At 37.0% G+C, this 27,158-nt stretch overlaps 1 protein-coding gene across 1 annotated transcript; it reads right to left on the bottom strand.

The window, feature by feature from the left end:
• Positions 1–648: 648 nt before the first annotated feature.
• HSPH1 (heat shock protein family H (Hsp110) member 1) lies at positions 649–25,291 on the bottom strand. Its single transcript, XM_012474137.2, has 18 exons — positions 25,133–25,291; positions 22,479–22,536; positions 19,697–19,837; positions 18,784–18,906; positions 16,990–17,089; positions 15,734–15,867; positions 15,076–15,320; positions 14,096–14,324; positions 12,535–12,641; positions 12,153–12,286; positions 9,825–10,033; positions 8,061–8,192; positions 5,415–5,552; positions 4,144–4,269; positions 2,999–3,106; positions 2,784–2,903; positions 2,421–2,582; positions 649–1,548 (listed from the first exon to the last, which is right to left on the bottom strand). Exons 1-18 carry the CDS (start codon positions 25,237–25,239, stop codon positions 1,342–1,344), a joined length of 2,580 nt encoding a protein of 859 aa, XP_012329560.1. The 5' UTR covers positions 25,240–25,291; the 3' UTR covers positions 649–1,341.
• Positions 25,292–27,158: the final 1,867 nt, after the last annotated feature.

The following is a 27,158-nucleotide window of genomic DNA, read 5'->3' on the forward strand; positions in this document are numbered from 1 at the left end:
ATAGCGAAACCCCATCTCTACCACAAAAAAAAAAAAAAAGATAATAATAATAATAAACTGTTGCACCCTAGTGAGCACCTGGTTACTTGTCATCTATCCTAAGTGCATGTGTCTTCTCTACTACCCTAAACATGACTTCAATTCTGTGCTTACAAAATAACCAGATAAAATTCACTGCAGCATTATTTAGAACAGCAAAAATGAGAAACACCTAAATCCACCAATAGCGAGATTGGTACTTTTAAGTATGTCTTTATAATGAACTCACTACATTTATGCAGTTACAACACCTGATTGTATTTACTGATTGCCCTGGTATAGAGTATTTTAAAAAGAGCCTATAGCACTGTAACATAGACACCCACACAGATATAACCCCATCATTAGGGGGAAAAGGCTCCAAGGATGTACAACAGTGTTAACAATGTTTTTTTCTAGGTGGAGCAATTTTAAGTTATATTCACTTTACAGTATTTTTTAAATGCATTAATGTAATAAATATGCTACTTTTCTGTCAGGAGAAAACCATTTTCACTTAGAAAAAAGATAAGATAAGCAGCAAAAAAATTGGATCTTGACACTAACTTCATTTCTGCTAGAATAATTGTCTCCCCATCCCACTTTTAAAATTAGTGACAAAATCAACAGTTTAGAAATGACACCATAAGATGAACTTTATTTTAAAGCTCATAAAAGTGTTCACAATCAGTTACAACAGGATCAACATTTCTTCCGTTCCACTTTCACATGACAATATACTGTATAGTGAGAGATAAATTTTAAACGTTTTGTTCTGCATGCTTCTAACACATTTGACTAGCTTTTGTTTTACTCATTGAATTAATATCAAAGCAAAAAGTCATTTTCTATTGGACAGAAATGATTTTAGAAAGCCCTTATGAAGTCAGACTTAGCCTTGTTTATAAACATCCACACCCACACACATGCTGAATGGAGAGCAAAATGCAAGAAAACTACCTTGGCAGGAACAAATGCTTAAAAGATTTTAATCACAGCCCTCTTGAACAAGCAGTACAGTTTGTTTTTTTCTCCAAAAGACAAAAGTCAGTTTTATCCTCAGTGATGCAAATGGTTAAGACTGCACAGAAAGCTTAGTATGAATTCACAATTCCACAGGAATCTGAAAGTTACCAAGGCAATTTTCCCTTTTAGGATCATAAAGACTACAGACTTAAGCTTTTTTTCATTTTCCATATAATACACAAAATTTCTAAACATCCTTAAAAAAGAAAATATAAATAGTTTCAGTATGTTATGTAGAGTCACATACTATGGCAAAAATATTTTATTAATTGAAGGAATAAGCCAATTTAATGTTATCTAGTCCAAGTCCATATTAACAGAATTTTTCTCATTAGGGTAACATTCACCATTCTGATGTGGAGGTTCAGCACCAAAATTATTTTTGTCTTCTAAATCTTCTTCCTTTTTATCAATATTTGGGCCATTTGGAGTTCTTTCCAGTTTGGGCGATTCGATTTTTGGTTTGGGCTGTGTTACAACGGGTTCACACGTGTTGTTCAATTCCTAAAGAAAACAAAACTAATTATCAGATTAACTCACATCCATCCAGTTCATTTTCAACTGCTTCTCCACATGTCCAAACCACTATTTTTCTACCAACTCCAATTATACATCAAAAAATTATGTTTTCTCATTACACTTGCCAAAAACCACAGCTTACAGTCTGACCAAAAGAGAGTATTAATTTTCTTCCATGATGTGTCAGGACTCCCCATGTACTTACACATATTACTTCCCTTAATCCTCACAACGGTATTAAAGGACAGGAATTCTAATCTCCACTTCATGGAAGAAAATGGTTCAGAGAGGTTAAGTAACTTCAAGATCAGAAAACTAGTGAGGACAGAGCTAGAATTCAAGTTTATAGCTTGAAACTGATAGTGCTTAAAAGGGCCACTTTTCCTTGACCTTCACTGTGTTTGAATATTATTCCAGAAAAGCACTTTTCCCAGTTTCCTTCCAGCCTCACACACAAGACCAAGAATTTCCTAACCCCTTTTGCCCTACTGTTTCCTGACAGCCCTGAACACTTTCTGATAGATGACACAGGCATGTTTATTGTTGGTCTCTCTCCCATTAGGGCAGAGACTACACTTTGCACACTTAATTGTTTAACCCTGAGAACAAGGACTGGCACATGACAGGAGCTCAACAAATATATTTTTTTATATGAATGAATAAATGGAGAAGTGGACATTTAACAAACTTACGAGGTCTTCTATATTTTGTGATACAAGAATAGACTAAGAAAAGCTGGTCTCAGTCAGGATGAGGTAAAAGATTTACAGGAAAAATGGCTATGTTAAAGGTCCAAATGATTGCAACTTGAGTTTGTAAGAGAATCCAGCAGTAAACACGAGAGAGTTAACACTCACCTTGATTTTTGTTTTAATTTCCTGAGCACGTACAACTGGATCCTGATCAAGACTCTTTTTAGCCTGAGCATTCATGACATTATTCATCCATTCCATCACCTCATTAACAGACTTCTCAACTTTCTTCATTTCAGACTCATCAATATGGTTATACTTCTCATCCTGAACAGAAAAAACAGTCATTCTATGGAATTTATTGAGTAACATCTCATTTGACCCAACTTTCCAGGAGGTTCAAATCTATCTCTAACCTCAAATAACAAAATTTCAAACTTAAGATTATTCACGATGATTCCCAGCTTAAATGTTAGCTTATTAAAATCTAGGTTAACTTCCTCCCTATGTACAAAAAGACTGACTCACCTTATTTCTGAAGTCAGCTGCTATCTTGGCATAGTGCTGCAGCCTCTGTCCTAGTTCTTCAAACATTTTTGGCCGTTCTTCAGCTTCCTGAAACCGAACTTTAACTGGAGTGCCAATTTTCTAAAATAAAATGTAATAAATTAATACTTATAATTTTATTTTAAAGTCTATAGTTTAAAACACAAACCACCTTTTAGGGGGAGAAAAGGGCCTACCATTAATTCTTCCAACTTGTCAACATAAGCTTGTTTAGCTTGGTCCTCTCCTTCTTCATACAGCCAGTCTTCAGTTTCCGTGAGGAGTCTCAAAAAATTCTGATGATCCTTAACATAAAATATGACAATATTAGTGGCACTCGTACTTCAGAATTTTTCAAAACAAAACAAAGAGGCATTCTCGGAGGTGTTCACACACTAGGTAGCTAATCTTATCCAAGAAGGCACTCTGATTTGGCTTCTCTCCCTTGTTATACAGACACTGAAAATGGCTCTCATTGACTTACAATACTGTATCTTAGAAGCCCAATCTGTAGAATGAAATGTGGCTTATAGAGGTTTTTGTTCACTTACACAACTATCAAATACTGAAGAGAAGCTATACAAGTTGACAATCACTGAACACATGAAAAAGTCATTCCTAACCAGTTCATGTAAGGTATGAACTTCTACTCCAGCCTTGGGAGGTCCTGCCTGGTTCAGTCATCTCCACTTTAGAGTCCTCACCATAAGAAACTCAGAGAATATCAGGGCAGAGCTAAGAACTGAAGTACATTACAATGTAGCCCAAAGTCCTCAGAACTATGAATAAAATAGACTTGAAATTTCACTTTAAATGACCCTTAACTAAACTGGCTAGATTTATACCTAGCCAGTTTCTTTTTTCCCAGTCCTAGCTTTCACAGTTGTGCGTCTGGGATTTACTCAGAGTCATACTAACTGGGAGTCAAGAAAAGAGATAAGGGAAATAACGGGGCTTAGTAAGCTCTGGAATGACTGAACACATCTTATGAGATGGAACAATGACAGAAAAACTACCAAGGCAGTGGCATCACCACATTTGAGGTCTTTAAAATCAAAGATTTTTCTCTTATTTATCCTAAACCCTATGACAGTAATGACATAGACTCTACGTAAATATTCGATAGGTTCTCTCTTCTTGATGGTAAAAAGTGTTTTGGGGGTAGGCTAGTGCAAAATAAAACTGCTCATCACTAACAAGCCCTTTCTCCATGACTTTGTCTTCCGTTTCCAAAAAGTTCAAATTATGTAACTGAGTAAAAGGCTTAAGCCTCAACTGTCAATTTATGTATTAAACACTTTATATGAGATTATCGAAACAAAAATAGAGCTTTAAGACATACCTGCTCACATATAAATTTTTCATATGGTCCACACAGCTTGTCTCTGAACTCATACACATATTCCTCAACTGCATTTTTAGCATCATTCCTTTCTTTTTCCAATTTATCTTGCATTATCATCTTACCCTGTCAGGAAACAGGAAAGGTTAATTCCGGTCTTCTAGTTCACTCAAACTAAATTTTAAATATGTAGACTCTGGGATTTTAAAAAAAAAAATCACACAAAACAAATTTTAGTGTTAACACAGCTCCAATTTCTATCTCATCAAACTCTTCCTACAAACCCAACAGACATTTCCATTTTCTAAATAAACAGGCTGATGTCTGATTTTTTTTTAACATTGTAACCGGTTACACAAATTTCATATTTAATGCTAAGTTTAAAAAAAAAAACCTATTGCTTAAATGTAATTTTGTTTTCTTGTATATAAATGGTTATCTTATAATCAGATTAATACTGGCCAATGCGTAACAGTCACACCACTTTTTAAAATTAAAGATATAAATAAATGGACCTTAGTTTATTGTTAAATAAACTCCTGAATACAATGTTCCCACTTCAGTATGGAAAAAACAAATATCAATTATTTCACGTATTATTCTAGAATTTCAGACTACTAAAAAACCACAATGTATTTTAATAGAAATATTTAGTGTGGCCTGAAATTCCAACTGTACTGTGCTGTGTTATGATATACCACCTTCCAGTTTTTTCACAAGAACTCAGCCAATCATTTTATATCAAACAGAATCATTTATCACATAGATCTAATATGAATTAAAAAATGCAACAAAAGTTGTTAAAAAAAATTAAACTGCAAAATTCGTTAGTTTTGGCTTCATCCTATCCCTAAAACTACATAAAACTTGGGATGAGAAAGAATTATGACCATTTATCTACTAGAAATATGGGTAACACGACCAAGCAACTAAGCATATTTTAAAACACTTTTTTTTTTTTAGACAGAGTCTCACTCTGTTGCCAGGCTGGAGTGCAGTAGCGAGATCTCAGCTCACTGCAACCTCTGCTTCCTGGGTTCAAGTGATTCTCCTGCCTCAGCCTCCCAAGTAGCTAAGACTACAGGGACGTGCCACCATATCCAGCAAATTTTTGTATTTTTAGTAGAGACAGGGTTTCACCATGTCAGCCAGGATGGTCTACATCTCCTGACCTCATGATCTGCCCACATCGGCCTCCCAAAGTACTGGGATTACAGGCGTGAGCCACCGCGCCCGGCCTCAAAATAAAAATATTTAATTAAAGTACTTACCTCTGTCTCAATATACATGTTAAGAAGGTCCTTCCCTAACTGCCAGACCAAGTTGGCTTCAATAGGCAGCTCAACATTCACCACCTTTATTTTGGGCTTTTTAGCTTCTGGAGGCTGGTCAACTTTTTTTTCATTTGCCTTGGGAAGGGGAATAAAAAAAAAGAAAAAATTTTAAACAACCCTTGGGGGAAAAGAAAAACTACTCATACTTACTGATGACTTGGGCAAAAATAAAATCTCTAAAAATCATAAAGTTGGAAGGGTCTATAGGATCACCTAATTCTCACTATTTTAAATCAGGGCTGCTATTAAACTTAAATATGCCATACCATCCCCTTCAGGAATTTACCAGGATATTTTTCTCTTCTCATATGGAACAATCTCTCCTGCTAAAGCTTTTCTTCACAAGTCTTTACTTTCTAACCCCTTTAAATATTCTTGTAAATCCCACAAGCCAAAAAATGAAAATTATTGAATTATTCTGATCTTTATAGACTCTAGAACCTGCCACCTAAGGATAAACTTTGAGCAATGCAAAACAGGTTAGGATCAAGTCACTTCCTATATTATTATAGGCTCTATATGCCAGTATGCCTGCTTTAATTACAACTAGCACTACGCTGATTAAGTGCCTTTTAAAACATCCTTATTGAACTTGGAGTTTTCATATATATTCATACATACATATATGAACACACACATTATTACTATTCACCTTTGAATTGTATAAGCAACACTGCAAGGTAAAAAGAGGTAAGAGCCTTACAGTATCAGATGGACAGATGTGACACATGCTGATCATTTATGTAGGTTTTTCTAAAATATGTAAATACAGGGCTAAAGAAGTAAGTATCTCCTGTGGCCTTTAATTTTCCAAACTTTGCTATGCATTTCCATTTCTGCAGATTTCTACTAATACAAATGACAAAGAACACAACTGAGCAGATTCAGTTGTATGACAGATCAGATGACAACTACAGTGTGTAACATGTATCCTGATGGGTAGGATGGGAAGATGGGAAGAGACTAGCCATGAGGTGCAATAATCATGGCTTTTAGGAGTTATAAAGGATGTAAAAATCTTAGGCACTTTATCAAAGAAACTGGGTCTACAAAGTTCAATGACTTGCCTAAAATAAAAGAGATAGAACTAGATCCCATGCTTCAGAGACTGATCTCAGTGTTCCTTAGAAATCACCTATACGCCGTATCACTATGCCATAAGCTGTATCACTATGAACTAAGCAGTCAGACTGCAGTCCTCCCCACATTGTTTTCCTTCTAGTGCACACAACCCTTCAATACATTATGCATGCTCTGAGGGCATGAGCCACAGGAAACAAAAATAAATCCATTGAAATATACGCCTAAGACAACACTGGAGTGCAATAGATTTTGGGAAACAAATGGATAACAGCACATGTACGGAAGTTAAATCAAGACAAGACAGCCTGACAGTACCCAATTAAACCAACTATTGACAAAACCAGCATCACAAAATGACATTTCAACATGGAATGGATGAGGAACCCTCTCCAAAGGGGTGGTAATAATGCTCCAAATGGCTTGAGACTAGTGGTCCTACCTACAACTAAGGAGCATGAGATCCTACCCAAAGTCATGTTCTAGACAGGTACTGAGACTATCAGCAAGAGCAGTTAATGCTCACCCCAAGTCAAGGGGTGTGCTGCTGAAACTAAGCGTCGATTTTTCCAAATAACCACCATCATCCTACAACATTAACAGCAGAAAACAGAAAGCAGCTTTCGGAAATCAGAGTCAGGTCCTATAGCCCACATTGGGAGCCCCTGAGGATCAATGAGGAGACAGGAAAATTAAAAACTGGAAACTTTTACATAGTCTAAAAACCTATTCTGACCCCAATGAAAGATTCTGTAATTTGCCTGAGGGTAAAAAAACTGTACCCTCTGAATGTAAGAGAAACCAAACAACCAAGAGAAGGCTAATTATTTATATGCAACTTGTACAGAAAATAAAGTTCTACAAAACATACAGTGATTCACAGTTAACAACAGAAATTTTTCAGTATCCATCTGACCACAAATCTTAAAGGTTTGATAACAAGTTGTCATTTTTCAAGGGACACAATATCACTATTTAAGCTAGCTTCCAATACCTACTGTAGAAGCAGGACAAAAGAATAATTACCTTGAAATGCAATCTGGTTATTACCAGACCACCATAATTAATTTACTTAAATTTGACTGATGACTTGAGAAGAGAAAGACATTTACTAGACTCCTATAGCCCATGTATTTATCATCTGATTAGTTCAGTAAAAACTAATCATGTAGCCCTGGGAAATATCAGTTTCTGCCTTTGGTATTAGAAGATACCTTTGCTCTTTGAAAGACAACAAACAGTATACATTAGCCTCTTGTTACTTCAGGTGGCAGTTAATCAAGAGAAGCTTTTAGGTTTAAATCAGGACATTCAGTTCCCTTAATTGAGCTTGAATATCTCTAACTGGTTTTAGTTGAAAAATACACAGAAAATCAACAGAAAAAAAATCCTACATAGAATGAAATCACTTGGTGCTTGCTCTTGAAACTGCAATTTAATGATATCATTAATGATTACATGTTGCAACATTGTCTAATGGAATGAACTAGAAGAGTCACTCACTTTGTCAGCATCTGGGATTTTGTTTTCTTCTGAGGTAAGTTCAGGTGAAGGGGGAGACTGTGAGGTTTGCTGAGCATCAGTTTGTACCTGGGGCTGTGTTCCAGCTTCACTGTTGTCTTGCTGGACATTTTTCTGAAATGAAAGCCCAGGCACAAAGGATGTAGAAAGCAGGTGTACTTGTATAAATTTTTAAAGTTATAGGGCACCAAAGACAGTACACTCAATTTCTGAAATCTTAACAGGTGGGGAGTAAAGGTACTGGATAAAAACAAAATGAACACGAAGTACTTGAAAACTTCTGTAGAAATCCTAAACCTGTAAAAAATTCTTTGAATGACAGCAGTTAATAGCATTAAATAACACAAGTAAAAGCATTTAACTCATGTGATGACAATCAAGAACTCTCCCTTAAGAAGCTCATCTAAGCTTGTACAGATATTCACTCTCTAAGGCACTGGAAATAGTTTACTGCAGGCCTCGTTCCTAGAAACAAGCTTCTAAAACCTATTTTACCAGCAGCCATCATGGATCTCAACAAATCTCCATTTCAATTTACTGAACAGTTACATAAAATGGCCAATTATCAGTTATTCAGGGATTCATCACTTCAGCTTATAGATACCCAAGACTCACTCTGTCCCCACGATAGTCTGTGATCCAGCTATTCATACCTTAAAAGATCTCAGGATAAAGAATAAATGCTACATATTAACAATCCTAATTAAAAATTTGGTAAAGAAAAAGAAGAAAAATGAACCTCAGAGTTTCCTAATTTTCTTCTTTAGTAGCCCTCAATCCCTAATAAATTAGTGCTTGCTTATCTCTACCCATCTTTGGGAGAGGCCCGAAATATTCTAGTTTAACTACTTTCTGCCCATACCCAACTCTCTCATATTTTTCTTTCAAGTCTTCAAGATTCTAAGACAGACACTGAGATATTCAGAAGCAAGGCATTCCTGATATCCAAAAGGCACTAAGTTTGAGAAAGTATATGGCACTCATCAATTAACCCATTACTTTACATTAGAATTTTTCTAGATGACAGAATAAAACTAAGGTTCCAACTGTTTATGTTCCTTAAATGTTCTAGAAAGGTAACAGTGATCACTAGATAACACACTTTTTAACATCTTAACTAGAACAGCCCAATGTCTGCCTCTTAAGCTATGTCTATTCCCTAGAAATAAACTAATTATTGTAGTACTTTAGCTTCCTAAAATTCTTCTGTTGACCACACAGGACTAGCACTCATGCTAATGATGAACAACTCTTACTATACGCTACACAGACACTTCTCTTCCTTCCTCCCTCAATACAGAAAACCATGTAAAAATAAAAACAAGTTCTGAAATAGCAAAGCCAATTTTGCCATACAATTTTCAAAACTTTAGTATTTGGTAGCTATTTCAAACAGTTTTTAGCAGTCTGTTTTTTTAAGTTTCTTAAATGTCAGTCAACATTTGACTTCTCAAATGTGGTCTATGTCTTCAAAAAACCAAAAACAATCCCAACTCAATGAAACATCAACTACTTTGGCATATACAAGTTACTTCAAATTCAGTTACACAGAATTTAATCACAATTCACCAAATTTCAAGCTGTATACTACAATTAACTGGCAAGTGCTATTATCATTACCTAAAATTCTGATCAAAATTATTTATAAAGAAAAACATTCATTTTAACCCTTCCCTACCTAGCTTCTCCTGTAGCTTCGAACTAAGTCAACTCTATTCAAACACAAAGATTTATCCACAAACTTACATCAGCATCTGGGTTTTCTGGCGGTCTCTGATTCAGACACTCCATGTCAGCTTCAGCAGAAGACATTTCATTTTCCTCAGTTGGGACTTTCTCCACCATAGATGCCGTAGAGATGGTGAAAATGCCATGGGTGTTGACTCGCACTTTGACTTTTACTCTAGATTTTTCTCCATCCTTCTGTGCAGAAACATTCTGAACTACAAACCGGCCTAGAACAACCAAACCCACACAATTTTAGAATTAAGTCTAAATCTCTGTAGAGGAAGCCAGGTAGGGTGGGTCATGCCTATAATCCCAGCACTCTGGGAGGACGTGGTGGATCACTTGAGCCCAAGAGTCTGAGACTAGCCTGGGCAAGATAGTGAGATCCTGTCTCTACCAAAAAAAAAAAAAAAAGTCGAGTGCAGTGGCACTCACCTGTAGTCCTAGCTACTCAGGAGTCTGAGGCAGGAGGACACTTTGAGCCCAAGAGTTCACGGTGGCACTGAGCTATGATCATGTCACTGCACTTCAGCCTCCTAACAAAGTGAGACCCCCTTCTCTTAATAAATCAGTAAAAATCTATCTGTGTAAAGGAGACAGATAAGAAAAATACAAAGGCTAAAAAAAAAAAAACTTGAGAACTACTGCTGTTGTAAAATCTTCTACCCAGTCTTTACCAAATTAAAGTCCTCTAATATAGAACTATAACCTCTTAAAATATATATACTTGAGATTAACCCTAGTATGCCATAAAAACTTCCAAAAGTAAGGGCACTCTCATAACTGTCTTATTTAACACTAGGCAAACACTGCATGTAAGATACTGATAACAAGCAGTCCTTGCCTCCTCCTACCCTACTACTTACTCCAGATGGGTGAGCACAAACTATACATGAAAAACTGTTTGCAAGCATAAGGCAGATGATAGCAAGCATGTGCTGAATTTTCATCCTATAATCTTTTAAAGAATACCATTCTAATCAAAACATTTAGCTGTTTTAAATAAGGGAGGTGAGCCAAAATCTGTACAAAAGCCTGAAATTATTATGTGCAATAGAGTGGGGTTCCACAACATTACTAATGGTTCGAAGTGCAGACTTGAATCCAGACTGTCTGGACTTGAATCCTGGCTGTGTGACCTATTATAAAAGTTACCTAGACTTTCTATACTTCTGAGGATTAAATACTACAGAACCAAGTGCTAGCTGTTAAGTTATAGCCACCAATAAGTACTGTTATTCCAGAGAGCACTAAGCCAAAAATGAGTTATTTTAAACCTGTTATGTGCAAAGCTCTAAATGGGATTTAACAGCCTTTTATTTAAAGTGCTGTCTATATGAACACATACAGCTACAGATTTAATTACAATGTCACAAAGATCAAAGAATATACCTTGATTAACTGTCAAATCAGTAGTTCAGGAAATAATTGCCACAAGATCCATCCATCTAAAGAAACAGCATTTACTCTGGAAAGTGGCGTGTAAGATAGCTCAAGTATGTGCAGCGTTTTCAGTTTCAGCCAAACATGAAAAATTAGATGCCATGCTAAAGAGCTGGGATTTTATCTTCCAAACAATAAGGAATTAATTCACAGATTCCAATTTAGCAAAATCTTACAAGTCTACTCAAATTGTTTTCCTGACAATAAATTCATGAAAACTGTTTTAGAAACGATACACCACAAGTCCAGGTTAGAACATTTTAGCCTTTAAAGTAGTAAGAAAGAAAACACAATTTATCAGGTTGGATTCCTTCAAACAATTTCTTTATGAATAGGTGTGAGGCAAGGGTGAGTCCTGGAAAGACTTAGCAATATTAGCAAATTCCACCTGTGGTCTGGGAAAGAGTTACTTTGGGTAAAAGTAGATGGACGGTGCCAAATGTCCCCCCACAATATGTACAAAAAAAGACATATCTTTACAACAGTAACACAAAGGTACATTTGAGAAACAGTTTCACAGTGGTCACCGGCTCGTGTTTTAAATTAGAAGTAACAGACTGCAAATAACACTTAACCTAGAGGAAAAGTGAATATTAAAAGCAGGGGTCATCCTTTACATACAGACTGTATCAGAACAGGGAAAATACTAAAGTGTTCCTAAATATATATCAATATACACTTGCAAGCAACAGCAGAACTACCAAATTGTTCTATCTCTAGGTCAGTTGACTCCTCAATAAAATTAAGATATTGCTCCATCACCATTATTCTAAATCGAAAATGTCTCCATACAGAATTATGTTCCCCTCAACACTGCTAAGAATAAGAAAACTTTTTTTGTATGATGAATGAGAAGCTAAGTCTTCAACTAAAAGAGTAAAATATACAAAATGAAGTGCTTACCTATTTTTGCTTCTGGATATGGAACTCCTTGGGGATCAGAATAGAAAGCTTCTAGCTCAAAAGGCCCCCTTCTCAGGAAGGTGAGAACTTTGGAGAAAGGAGCAGCATGGTTTCGACTAAATACTTCATGAACACTACAGAGAAAAGAAAAAGGCATTCAGCAGATAAAGCACTTAAATATGCTTACTGAGCTACACAAACAGAAAAGAGACCTTCTAAAATCTTGATCAATTCTATCTCATCATGTACAATATGAAAATGAGATAAATATTTTGGTAGATTTGGTTGTTGAAAGATTCCAGGTAATTAATGACTCCACTATAGAAGTCATTTGTTAATTTTTCTTCTTTAGAGTATCTGAATGTTATTTTCTGCTACATACCCTTCAGTATCTTCTGAGTCATGGTTCCAGACCAAAGATATTGGAAAAGGAACTGCATCTGTGACGGAAAATTCTCTAACTTTAAATGCCGGGGAAAGGATGGCACACTTAAAAAAAAAAAAAAAATCATGAGCACATGAATACTTCTCAGTCATCTTTTAATAAAAGACTCAATTCTAATGGATGGTGAGGGTTTAAAACACTCAAATTCAAAAATAGTTTACAGTATATTTCATCTAAACAAATAATTTATTTTTACCATCTAAATACTATGCCAATTACTAGGTACAAAGACAAACAATGTATCTCAGGATAACGACAATTAATCAATAACAGGTTTCATAAGGGCTTAGGAAAAGAGAAATTTGTCTTTCTAGAAATTTGTTTTAGAAACTGCCTTGCTAATAGCAATTTCAAGCTGTATCACTTTTGAATATGTACACATACATCCATGAACAGTTTTGTCTACACTGCTTTTCAAATCTCTAAGAAACCCCCAAAAGGGGAAAACTCATAATGTTCATATTTTCAAGTAATTTTGTAAATGAAGAAAGCAATGGTAATTTCCAATTTGGGAAAGGCAGCACCCAGCAGATAGGTGGACAATTCTCTATTTAGATAGGACATATAAAAATAACTAAATAGATGATTAAGCTGAATAGACCAAAAAAGTCAATTCATCATTTAGTATAGGATCCTTCAAAAGAGAGGCCAAAATTAGCTGTACTTCTGAAGAACCTACAAACTTTCATCATTTGAAGGAATCAGAGTCAATTAAGGAGGCATATTCCATTATGAAGAGAAAAGCAAAAACAAAGACCACATAGAACAGGATGCATAATACAATGGATTATCATTAATAGTTATCTACATATTTTTCCTTTTTGAAGTATTAAAAAAGGCAGTCTGAATATCTTTGTTTACAGAATCCTGTTTTATATTTTAAAAACTGCTAACTAGATCACTTAAAACTCAAATACGTTAACTTGAAACTTCAGTTAAAACTATTTAGATTTTTTTCACTATAATATCCTAAATATAAACTAATATTTTCTTTTTTACCAAATAACTTCTAGATTTGGTGTTTTTCACCAAACTAACTTCATGCTTCTGGGCTGCCTTTTTATTTGATAAGTATATTAAAAATCAATTTGGGGATAGGAGAGGGTTATCTATTTTATAAAAACATTTGTTCATACTCAACACTCTGAAAACTTGCCCCAATCAATTCCTTATTAGATTACCATTCTAATCCTGTGTGCTTCGTAAGTAACCACCACACAGCTAATTAGTGTTTCAGCCATGTTTTCTGTCATATCCTCAGAATCATGCCTGTTTTTTGATTCCGAGCTTGAGAAACACCAGCTCAGTAGTTCTTTAATTAAAATTTACTGGATCTTTTGGATTTGAGTAGCCTAATCTCCCTACAGCCTTATGGGTTTGTTTCAAAGGTCCTTCAGCTAGCCAGACACAGGTCTCTGTTTATTATCCCACCATGATGACATACAATGGAAACTGTTTAAGGGCTGTACACCAAGTGAAAGCAGAGCTGAGAAAGTACCTGTAATGCACATCCTCTGGCTACTGCTTCATCTGCATTGAGTGTTGTACTAATATCTTTTCCAAAGAATTTGGCAATTCTTTCTTTCACAGCTGGAATTCGTGTAGCGCCTCCAACAATCTCAACTGCACTCACATCTTCTACTTTAAGATGAGTTTGTTCCATCAGTGAATAAAGGGGCACTTCTATCTTTTGTAGAAGTTCAGCACAGAGTTCTTCAAATTGTGACCTTAGCAAATAAAAACTTGTTAGGAAAGTTAAGACCAATATCCTGTCCTACTTTTGACAACCCAGTGAATTTCATTATTTTCCCCCTCAGACACCCTGGATCCCACATGGGCCTAGTTTAGTTGTATTATAGTTTATAACTCCTTTGTTTTTGATAAATATACAAAACAGCTGCAGAAAGAAGATGAGGAAGACAACCAGCTCTATGGTATTACTCAAATAAATCATTTTATATGCTTATGATTGCCATTTTACCTTTTAAAATTTGTCCCCAGAGAAGGGTCTTGCTCTCTGAGTGCAGTGGCACAATCATATAGCTCACTGGAGCCCCAAACTCCTGGACTGAAGGGATCTTCCCGCCTCAGCCTCCTGAGAAGTTGGGATGATAGGCAAGTACCACCATGCCCAGCCCTTCTAAATGTTTTGATCTGATTGTCATTACTTCCAATGGTTACTTCCAGTCACTGCACGGTATCTTTGTGAAAGTAGTATTCAATTACTAGCCCAGAAACACTAAAAAGTGAAAATACCAAGAAGACTTGAGGGTACTTAGACCCATGAGAGTACTTAAGTACTTAGCAAAGGTATTTTTAAAAGCCCTCTTCACACAAGTGCCCCTAGAGTTAATGGTGATAAACAACAGTATCTGCATTTAACACTCAATTCTGAAAGGTAGGCCAAGACTCACAACACCCACTAGAACTGACACCTGGGGCTACAGCTTCAAAAAAAGTTCCATCTTCAAGACACACCTGTTCATTTTTCCAGAAACATCTTTGTCATTCATAAAGCATTCGATATTCAGTGGAAGGTCTGTGCTGTTAGAGCTCATTAGCTTTTTCAGTTTTTCACACTCCTGATACAGACGAAGGAGTGCTCGTATTTTGGATTTTGCATCCAACTTGTACTTAGTTTTAAATTCTGCACAAAAATGTTCCACTAACTTTTCATCAAAGTTTTTTCCTCCCAAGAAAGGATCAAAAGCTGTTCCCAGTACCTAATTTGGTTGAAACAACAAATAGTCTGGTTATTTTCAATCATATTTGTAACTAAAATCTTAAGTATTACTACTCAAACAATTAAAGACTAAGAGACTCAAGACTGTATTTAAATTATACATGAAATCCAAATCAGTTAGGAATAAATCTCTAAGATATTTTTGACTTTTAAATGACTACATAGAAGATAACTGTAAAAAGCCTTTTCTTTCCTAAACAAGAACACTTAAGAGTATGCTAAGACAATTACATCATCTTTATCAAGAGCAACCTTAGCAACCAGTTCTTGTTAACATCTTTAGCTAAAATAAAACTCTTCATTACCAAGAAAAAGTATAATAAAGAGGCTCAGCAGGTTCAAGTCACAATACTTAATGTGTTTTGAACACTGACTTCCAATGTATCACTTTACCTTCAATTTTCCCTTGTTAAAAGCACAGGCAGACACTTGCAAAGCTGAATGTCCCATATCAACAAAAACCACTATCCGAGGTTTCTCTTCCAGGCTTGGGAGATCCTGCTTATAAATTCCATAATTCAAAGCAACTACAAAAAATAAGAATGTTTCAATTCTTCAGTTCACATTTTCTTAGGAATTTCACTGTTACATAAAATTACACATGGAGGAAGCTTGACTATTAACTTGAAACAATTAAAGGTGAACACATTACATTCCTTTTATACCTGACTTCACACTAATTTTCTTGGAACTATTACTCTCTTTCTGATTTCAGAAAAAATGCTCTATCATTTTTTAATATATGGAGATTTGCTAGACAAAATATATATGGAGTGAATACAATGAAACATAACCAGTATCACAAACAATATCAGACCCATTATGCAATATTTACATTTTAACCACAACCCACTAGTACACTGCTTATCCAAAAAAAATTAAGAAGTTCATATACAACTACAGAAACTGCACTTCCTACCAATTTTTTTTAGATCAGAGGTAAATAACTGATCTACCTTAAAGAGTTTGTGTTAATTTTTTTCTGAACTTTAAACAACTATATTTCAAAACACGCATACCTAAGAACGTATTTTTACCAATATTTAAGTTTTCCAAAAACCTAATAGAAATATGTGAGGAAAACTTTTCAGCATAAAAATTCATTATTTTCCTTAACGGACTTTTTGTTCATCTGTAATCATAATAAACTAATAAAAGCTCATGGAGGAGATGCTGTGCTCACCACTGTATATCCAAAATACCTAGCACAATACATTCAAATAGTACAGGCTTAAATCAGTATTTGATAAATGACTGACTATCTACAGTTCAGTAAATAGATTTAAAAAATTTTTAACTAAACCAATTACCTGTAAGCCAAGGTAGTTTTGAAGCCCAGAATTTAAAGATTTTGGAAAAATTTGTTTTCTAACCATAAATGCAACGTAAGGAAACAAAAGTTAAATTCAACCGACATATTCAAAGGATTAAAAAACATGAAAGAATTCTCTAATCAAAGCAGATTCATAAGTTTGATAAAGTACCAATTTCTCATTAAACGTAAGCATTTTAAGAGGTAGATTTTTGTTTTCAAATCTGACCTGACTGTTTAATAGGCTGTGTTTCTGTATCTATATGAAAGCAACAGCACTGAGAGTATCTTTAGTTTTGATAGTATATTCACTTTTACACAAATGCTTTTTCCTTACCAGCTGTCATGTCATTCATAAGTCTTAAACAGTTTAGGCCAACAATCTGTGCAGCATCCAATACAGATCGCCTCTCAGCATCTGTAAAGAAGGAGGGGACCTACAAACAACACCACCAAAATCTGAATTATCTAGAACACAAAATATACTTAGAAATTCCTCCCAAACCACTTATAAATTCACAATAGTCCAGCTAAGTAGGTGCCTCGCCAAGTCACAAAACACAAATAGGGCTTTAGTTTCCTGCAAGCTCCTCAACTTTCAAAAATAGTAACTACTTTTGAAAATATTGTCCCAAAATTACAGGATCAAAATAGTCTTTATTATAACCAAGTTTAAGCTGAAATAAAAATTAATCAGGAGTTTCATAACACATATTGAAAGTTACCTAAATCTAATAGAAAACTTGAAATTAAAGCAGACAAAATCTGCTTCCAAACTAGTCGTTAAGTTTCTACTGGCATTAGGAAATTATAATGCTAAGTCAACATTTACTGTTTAATATAATTAAACTGTAGGTAAGAACTACAGGAACTTAAAGAGCTAATTCTAAGGTATGCCACCACCTTTCAGTTCTGCTATTCACTGAGGTCCTCTTTAATTCAGTCAACCTGTTAAGATTACAAAATCACTTTTTGGCAAAGCCTTTGATTTTCCTAAGAGTAAAGACAGCTCAAGGGCTGAAGTTTCTTATAGCATTGACTTGTGCTATTCTAGTTGTAATTCTTTTTGACTGCCTTCTAGTGCAGCACTTCAGGATATTATTGAGGAAAAAAAAAGTATCTAACAACACATTCATAGAATCATTTAAGTGCAAATACCTAAAAGTTTAGTACAGTGATTTTTCAAATTCATCCAAAATATTTGTAGATGTTTCAGAGAGAGACATGGGCAAGAGCAAAGGCGGATCTCTGCTCACCAGTCAAATCAGAATACCCCTTCCATCAGTTTCTCAGCTCATCAAGGGAAAAAAATTGTGGCCAAAAAAAAAAAAAAACAAAAGGGAAGGGAGAGAGCGGGGAGGAAGAAGCCACTGACCTATAACTTAATTCTTTAATTTTCCCAGAGATTAAAACACTTCCCATTTTGCAAGGGCAACAGGAGAAATGGTAACCCTTCTGCCTCATTCATTCATACACTCATTCATTCATAGGGCTTCTTTCTGACTGGTCTTGGCTGGCCACATTGCGCATACTATAGAGCAAAGACCATGCTGTATCTTTAAGTCCAAAAGCATACCCCACAGCATATCAAGAAGTGACCCAAGACATCTGGGCAAGCAGTTTACCTTTTTGGTGTCCAAATAAAAGATTACTTTTGTCCATTTCTAGTATCCCCTGACAGTCTAACTAGTAAATGTCCAATGAAGATAACAGGCTTGCTACTGCTAAAAATTTAGGTTTCATCACCACCAGTAGGCTACGTTTTAAAATTCCTAATATACTGGTTCTCAACTAAGAGTAGAATTCTTTAACCTGTGAAAAGCTCCTGTGTTAAATATACAAGCCTGATAGTGCAGCAACTAACTACATTAGAATACTTATAAATGCAACCAGTCAATCTCTGTTTTCAGAAAGACTCACAATAGATTTTGATTTCTAGTCAAGAACCTTTCCAGCTCCTGGCTAAAAATATCATTCAAATCTACTCTGTAATGCTCTGGAACACATATTAATACAGTCCAGTAGAATATGATCTCTAGCCAAAGAACAGCTTTCCCACATTTGATACTTAAAAGTAATACAAAGAATGCAAAATGAAATAAAACACACTGCCTTGCTGAATTATACTTACTGAAATAACACAATCTGTTACTGGTTTCTTGAGGTTGTTTTCAGCAGTTTCTTTCAGCTTAGTCAGTAACATGGCTGTTATCTGCTCCACACTAAATAGATGTTCTTCATCCATGTACATTACCTGTATTGAAAGGAAAAAATGCTTTAAACGTTGTAGTACTTCAAGCTACATGCCAATATTTAACTTCCAAATATTAGCACACATTCTCTTCCACAAAATCTTTATTGTTATAGTCATTTTGGAAAGAGGAAGAAAAGGAGGAAAAAGGGAAGGGGAAAGAGCGAAGGGGGAGAGAAAGGAAAAGAGAAAAAAAGAAAAAGGAAGAAAGAACTTCTACCTAAAGATGAAGGGGAGGGGAAGAAAGCTAAGGCAGATATGCCCCACCCAAAGTCTTAGTCAAAACGTTACAGAAGGTAGTAAATTTCCACTCTAATTGAAGAGATGATTCACTGGGATAAATATTATTGTGTGTTGATCACAAGACAGGAATACCTCTGCAAGTTTAAAAAAAGATTCCTGGTTTTATTACACTACTGCTCTCCAAACAATTGCAACTGGACTACCTCAGAACAGACTTTTGTTTTATACATGAACACAATGTCAGTTTTTTTCAACATCAAATAAACCTCAATTTTACAACTGCCAAAAAGTCAGAAGAAACACAAATTAAGCTATAGTATATACACTACCATTTGAATAATTTTCAAAGACAATTTAGCATGCATCTACTACACTTTAAAAGGAGCTGAATGAAAAAAGGACAAAAAGACCCCCTTGTGTAATTAAGAAATCTGAGTAAAAACTCAAGTAAGTTAGTGTTTTTAAGTATTAATAAGTTGATATTTTTCTCTATGGATGGATGAAGGGGTCATCTCCTATTAAGGAATCTAAGGTTGCTCAATTATATTACCTTTATTCCAACTCCACCATTTTTCAATTGAACCAAATCGTAACTTAAGTTGTCCTTCTCCTTTTGAATGAAGGGGTCATTGAATGCTCGGCCATGAAATCTTTTGAAGTTAGACACCGTATTGTTTGCATGAGTGATTTGCTGCAAAAGAAGTTTGAGATTTTAATTTTTTCTCTAATTTCACACCTACCAGTACTTTTAGTAACTTTATTTAGTCACTTTACAACTCAAACCAACTCTATGAGTGCACATAGCTTTCCCTGAGGCCCGTTGATTTCACTAAATTTCCTACACGAACAGATTTTACTTACACTTCCTTCTTCTCCTATAGAAAATGCCAGAAGGTAAGCAGTAAGAGGGAACAAGAGGCAATAGTGTGACTACAGACCTTAAAGCAGATTTCAAAATCTGCAAGATAAACTCAAAGACAGTGAAACTATCGCTAAAGCTCTGAACAAACCCGCAAGAGTTTTATCACTGTTTCACTCATTTTTTCCCTGCTAAACTTGTGAAGTTTTATACCCAATGAATGAATAGATCTAGAAGCACTATAATCAAATAATAATTTTAAAAAAAAGTTAATTTTTATAGTCTAATAAATAGCTAACTGGCCAAGATAAACATTCTGTGCCAGAAAATACGTGGATCACTACTGTTCCTAGCAATAGCAGGAAATGCTAGTTATCTACACCAAAAGGTAGAAGACAGAAGAGTAATTCAAGAAGTTTCTATATGACCTAATGTTTTCAACTGCATGTGCATATTTTGATGACTTGAGAGCCACAATTTTTAAAAACAAGGCACTGAACTGCTATCTTACACAACTGGTTCAGATGTTTGTTAAACTGTTTTAAGAAATGGTGTTTTTATAATCCATCATTTTGGTCAAATATTTTAAGTAAACTCTAGATTGAAAAGTCCCACTTCAGAGCACATTTCGCTCAAAGGCACCTCATTTGAAACAAGAAATAATGATAAGAATGAAAACTAAAACTTCTGAAATTATTACTTAAAAACACCCAAACAGTTTACTATTTACTTCTTCTCTGATCTAGTTCTTTGAATAAAGGGAAGAATACAGTTAGCTTGGCAGTACTAGTTTTCAAACAATATGGAATTCAAGCAAGTTTAGGTCTTAAAATTCCTAATCCTTCTAAAACTGAAAGAAGTATGTCTAGCTGTCTACAGGGCAAATGTGAGTCTCAACAGATTCTCCTCACATAACCACAAAGATGCAAGAGAATTTTAGGTCTAGGTTATCAATATCCTCACTGGGCACATTTACAGGATTGTTACAACTAAAGTCCCACTCCCCTTTTGAACATATCATTTTGAGTGTGCCTATTTCTCCTTCTTTCCTCTTTCACCCCTTCTTGTTATATCTCTCTTGCAGGGAAATCAAGTTAAATTCAAGCTACATATTGAAAAGATTAGAAAACATGCAAGAATTTTCTAATGAAAGCAGATCCATAAGTTTGATAAACTGCCAATTTCTTATTAAACATAAGCATTTTAAGAGATAGATTTTTGTTTTCAAATCTGAACCAACTTTTAAATAGGTCAGTACTAAATACATTCCATAATATATAATACAGTACTAAAATATATTCCAAAATTTTCTTTCTTAGCAATACTATTTTCTGTATTTAGAAAAATGTTTTCTATTTCAAAGAGCCTCTCAAAGAGCATTTCATTTTTTTTTTTTTTTACTGTTTTGCTCCCCACCTCCAAGGTCTGTCTAGATCAGTGCTGTTCAATAGAATTATATGTAAGCCATAAATGGGAGCTGCCTCCATAAAATTTTCTAGCAGCCACATTAAAAACTAGTGAGATAAAATTAATTTCAATTAACTTAGGACAATATGTTTTTTAAAACTATCACTTCAATAAGTAGTCAATACAAAAAAAATTGATGAGATACCATACTTTACTTTTCAATTTGATTTAAAAAAGTAAAAAATCTCACGTGTATTTTATACTTCACATTTTGATTCAGGTGAGCCACATTTCAAATGCTCAATACATTACATGGTTACCATATTTTTTAAACAGCACAGTTCCGGACAAAAATTTCAGTAACCTAAAAACGCTTTTAAACGCATAACTTCCTAGAAGTTCCTTCTATAAAAGGAATCTTTAACTCTTAAATGAGTATAATGAGAAATTTCACAAGAACTTAGTGTCTTGTTTATAATTTCTAAAAATTAGATAAATGAAAGGCAGCAATAAGTTACTAAAAGTGAAGGTTGGCAGGCCAGGCGCGGTGCCTCACACCTGTAATCTCAGCACTTTGAGAGGTAAGGCAGGCGGATCGCTTGAGGTCAGGAGTTTGAGATCAGTCTGATCAACGTGGTGAAACTCCATCTCTACTAAAAATACAAAAATTAACCAGGCATGGTAGCATGCTCCTGTAATCCCAGCTACTGGGGAGGCTGAGGCAGGAGAATCGCTTGAACCCGGGAGGCAGGGGTTGCAGTGAGCTGAGATCACACCACTGTACTCCAGCCGGGTCAACAGGGAGACTCCGTCTCCCAAAAAAAAAAAAAAAAAAAAAATTAAGGTTGACAGATTAGAAAGTTAAAGTCAATGTTAATAAAACAAAAGAAAGGGAACAGAAGGGAAAGAATATGATCTGAAGGTTCATAAAGAATACTTGAATTATATTTTTAAAACTCAAAAATACATAAGCTTAGGCACACTTCACGCTCTTTGATGTGTCTTGAGATTTTCCTTTTAAGAATTCCCCCTTAAAAAGTGATCAGAATTCTTTTAAAGAACATACCTGATTTTTGGCTGCAACTCCAATTGTTCTATTTTTTGATCCAAATGATATGACTGACCTAGAAAAAAAATACATATTTCAAAACTGTTAAAAAGCATAAATGCTGACATCTTAAACTGACAAGAGAAAAATTCTAATATAAATGTCCTACCCATGGGGGGCGGGGTACGGAACAAGCATAGCACAATTTTAATGTCTATAGCTTTCATCAGATACTCAAAGTGGGCTTCCACTTAACTGCCGCTCTGAGAATCCAACCAGGTGGCAGTTCTACCACCCTAAAAAGATCTGTTCATGGCTGAGGAATCCACCAGGTCCCCAGTTATTACAAACCAAACATTAACTTTGAAAATGTTTTAAATACTTAAAGGGTATTATTAACTTGACCCTACACACATGACTAACAAAAAATAGGATGTGACTCTACCTTTCAGTCACCAACTCTGAACAAATCTTAACGTCATTGTCATATCGATTTTTGTTCTGATACACCACCTGCTTCTTTAGGAACCAAAAGTTTTTATGCAAACCCAAGCAAGTGAACTCAAGTTAAACCTCTGAAGTTTAAAGAGCACAAAGAGGTTCCCATCTGGGAGATTCTACAAGAAAAAAATGATGCAGAATAAGTACCACGGCAGAACAGAATATAAACGTTGAGGAAAAGGAGTGACTAATCAGTTACACCAAATCTGCTTTGAAGAGATGGAAAGTGACTTGTAACTGTGAGACAACCTTCTCAGCCACCATGGAAACGGAACCGCACAGTAACAGCAGAGACGAGCTCAAGAAGTCTTGTGAGGAGAAGGTAAGTGAATTAGGTTTTGGATTTGAGGAGTTATCTAATTCTAGATTACTAATCCAAATCTAATCTAATTTTGGGTGAGTTACTCCTACCTGCTTAGGTAGGAGTAATGGTAAATAAGATGAGCAAAATGGGAAAATACTGAGGGCATTAAGTACTAAAGTTTAAATTTTCCGTAATAGAAACATCCTTGAACTACATTATCTGAGCAATTGTTAAATAAAATAGCATCCTAAAACCCAGAGAAATGTCCAAGCAGAAGGTAGACAAGAAACCGTCCAAAATCAGAGCATCATTCAAAGCTCAGAATATCTACACACCTGTAGAATGATCTACTCATTTTCCTAGGGGAGAATCAAATTAATTGCACTGAAGAGCAATCAGTAGCTGATGCAATAGTCGACTATATAGTTACAGTTAAACAAACACCCTAAGGGGAACTCCAATACTGTCCTCAGTTCACATTTTTCAGGGCTATATCTGTTGTCTAGTTTCACACAGTAGTCACTGTATCTACATAACACAATTTTTTTTCCCTACTCTCCTCTGAAGAGTTTTTCTTTATTTTATTGGATCAACCAGAACAAAGTGTAAACTGCACCTAGGCATGAAAGGCTGAAATACTATTTTCTTTCTTTCTAAACTTCAATTACAAAACCCTTAACCAAAAAACAGATCTGCAGAGGTAGACGTACAAGTTGCTCAGAACAGTCTTCCTAACGTTACTGACATTGCCAAGTATTTTGCCTCAGATTTTCCACTCAATTTTCATAAACGTTTATCAGCACCCAAATAACTGTATTGCCCCAGTCATTCTGCCTTTGGGTTCAATGTTTTCATTTTACACTTTTCATCCTGGGCTTGGGACACTTGGAAAAAATTAATAGGCACAGTAATTTCCTTGAGACGGAAGCATGTTTTCATCAATACACGTGCAGATATGTTTGTATATATCCTCGTCTAAAAATATCACCTAACAAAAGTTGCTTTTTAAAACGCTGCCCTTGGCCCAACCCATACTGCTATAGAATATTTAGTTTAGTGACGACATCCATCCTCCTGGAGCGTTCTAGCACAAAAGTATGCAATTTTTATCCTCTTTTACATAAACTGTTCAAAATTAGTTGTAAAAATACGCTTTACAATTCCTCATGAATGGCAAAGAGCAAAAGAAGGACGTTTACATCTTTCAACAATGATCCTGGGCACTAAGGACAACAATGTTGGCAACCAAGAGACTGGATAAAAAGAGGTGGGCTAATCTTTCATAGGACTGCTTCCGTGGTCGCTAACAACAGTCCGCCTGCTCAGTGGACAAGCAGCGACACAAGCTCTGGAAGCTTCCAGTTCATTTCGAGATTCACAATGCGGAAGAAAAAGCCCGGCAGCCCGGCTCCGCCGTGCGCAAAGATGTGCGCGGAGGGAGGAGGACAGGCTGGGGGCGGCTGAGCCAGCTCAGAGAGGCCGGGTAGGGATACGGGGGCGGCCGCGGAAGGCACAGGCTGCAGCCAGCCAAGAAAAGGGAGCCAAGTCGCGGGCTTTGGCGCAGCCCGACCCCCAGTAGGAAGTCTGCACAAAGTAACGACCCTAAGAGTCTCGACTCTGGGACTCCTCTCGCCCCCGTGAATCCCTGACACAATCCCTTCTCCAATTCGTGGCGGCAAGCCCCCCATCCCTCCTCTTGGGCAAGGTCCTGCCCCACCGGATCGCTGGTCCCTAGTTACACGGAAGGGTGCGCCGCTGCCAAACGCTTCCGTTTACCGCGGTGATCCGTAGCCAGCCTGCGAGCTTGGGGTCCCCACGCTAAGCGCCCAGAACCGCCCCCCAACCACCCTCGCAGGCTTCCACTTACGGAGTACACCGGTCGCTGAACTCGTTGGCGATGGTCTCGATGCCCCCGGCCCGGGCCACCGCGATGTAGCAGCTCTGCGAGCCCACGTCCAATCCCACCACCGACATGGCCGGCTCGCAGTTCGCCTCCGCCTCGGGTCCGGGTCTGCGTCCTCCTGCCGCCTGCCTGCTTCTCCTACCGCCGTTTCCTGCCCCGGCAGCGTCAGGCTCCGGCCCGCGGGGTCTGGCCGCTCCTCTGACAGTCAGAAGGACACACGGACAACCGGCCTCTCAGGCGCCTCCGACTCCCCACGGAACAGCGGCGGCTGGCTGACGAGAAACCCCGGGAGAAAGCACCGCTCAGCTTCCGCGGGTCGCTCCGCACCTTGGGCTGTCTGCCTCACTTGGCAGCGGCTCGCACACCGGCGCCGGCGCTGAACTACCGACCCAAAAGGGGAGGCCCCAGTTCCTCAGCCTTATGTATCGCACTGATCAGAACTTTCCAGAATCTGCGGCATTTACTCACCGGCGCCTCCACCGGCCCCTCCACGTGCCACTTCCGCTTCCTTCTTCTCGAGCCTTCTCGAAAGATTCTACCCAATGGGCGGCCGGTCCCCCGAGAATGGCCGCCGTTGCTATGGCAGCGACAGGGCCGCTCCCGTGCTATTGGCTCAAGCCTGTCTCCGCCCATACCCGCCCTGGCCGGAGGTTTTTTTGCAACCCTAATAAAACAAGCAACGAAGAATGCTTCAAAAACTTAGAAAAGTCACAATTTGCTATCAGGAGGTGGTGTCTGACTCTTAACTCTAAAGGGAAGCTGAGCGGGCGGATAGGGACCCCATTTTTGCAAAGACCCCAGACCCTAGGATGGTGGGGAGGCCGGCCAGCTGCCCGGAGAGCATGTTGGGAATCGTAGTCCAGCCGGGAGAAGTGTGCGCCTTGCATGCTGGGATGTGTAGTCCTAGCCGCAGTGGTTGCTGGGACCCAGCTTTGTCTTCTGGGACTCGCGGGAGAAGCTGGGCTGGGTTCTGTCTGGCGCTTTTTCGCGGGTTCTCCGGCAATAAGCATCATTTTGTTCGTTTGTATTCACTTCTATTATTGTCTGGATTACTCCGACAACTGGTGCGTTACGACTTAAGAGAAGGAATAGCAGTTTAAACCGCTTATAATAAAAGCAAAGGGGTTAAGTGTTATATTCATCCGCCAGCAGGATGATCTTTTGTGGAGTAAAATGTCAGGGTTTTTGTTTTTTAAGAAAGCGATTTTTAGTTGTGACGTCATTTGGCACTTTCTGCTTAATTTTAATATGTCTGATTTCAGCTGACGCTGTTCTACCCTGCCACTCCCAGCCATAAATTGGTACTGTGTGTAAGTTTTGCCACTTATTTGATCTGAAGCAACATTTGTTTCTTTCCCTCAAAAGCGATGTCCCGGTTAGCTTTTGTTCAGTAAAAAGAGTAAGAAAAGGTGGGAACTGTGCTGCTGATACTATCCGGTCTTTTATACCCTTTTTTGTCTTTTTAAGTTTGCTTGCGATCCCTGCGTTTACATTATGTCAGGCTCGTGGAAGTATAAGCACAGCTCAAATATGTTATTGGATAAGCATGTAATTTAAGAGTTGTAATATAAAGTTAGAAAAATCTAGCTCATAAAGAGTATGGGAATTCCTCCTTGTCCGTTAAGACAAGCAGGTTAAGTCAGAGGCAACGCCAAAAGCCCAGGTTTATGTTACATGTAAGTTGTGCTTTTTTTCCTACCACTTAAGTGGTTTACTTAACATGCTTCAGTTAACTCACCTTTAAAATGGTAGTGATAATACTTATCAGAGGGTTGTTGTGTTCTTAAATTTGGACATATAGTTAGCTGTAACTCCAAGTTAGTTTTCTTATGGATCCCCAAAACTTGGTTTCTGTCCCCACCGCCACCCCCGCCCACCGACTTTTTCTTACATATCAAAATCTTACAACAAAATCCACGGAGAGGCCACGCGCGGTGGCTCACGCCGGTAATCTCAGAGCTGTGGAAGACCAAGGCGGGCGGGTCACCTG

This window comes from Aotus nancymaae, unplaced genomic scaffold (assembly GCF_030222135.1).
Source record: "Aotus nancymaae isolate 86718 unplaced genomic scaffold, 86718_ANA_hifiasm-v0.15.2.pri h1tg000043l, whole genome shotgun sequence".
In the NCBI taxonomy this organism is placed as follows: Eukaryota; Metazoa; Chordata; class Mammalia; order Primates; family Aotidae; genus Aotus; species Aotus nancymaae.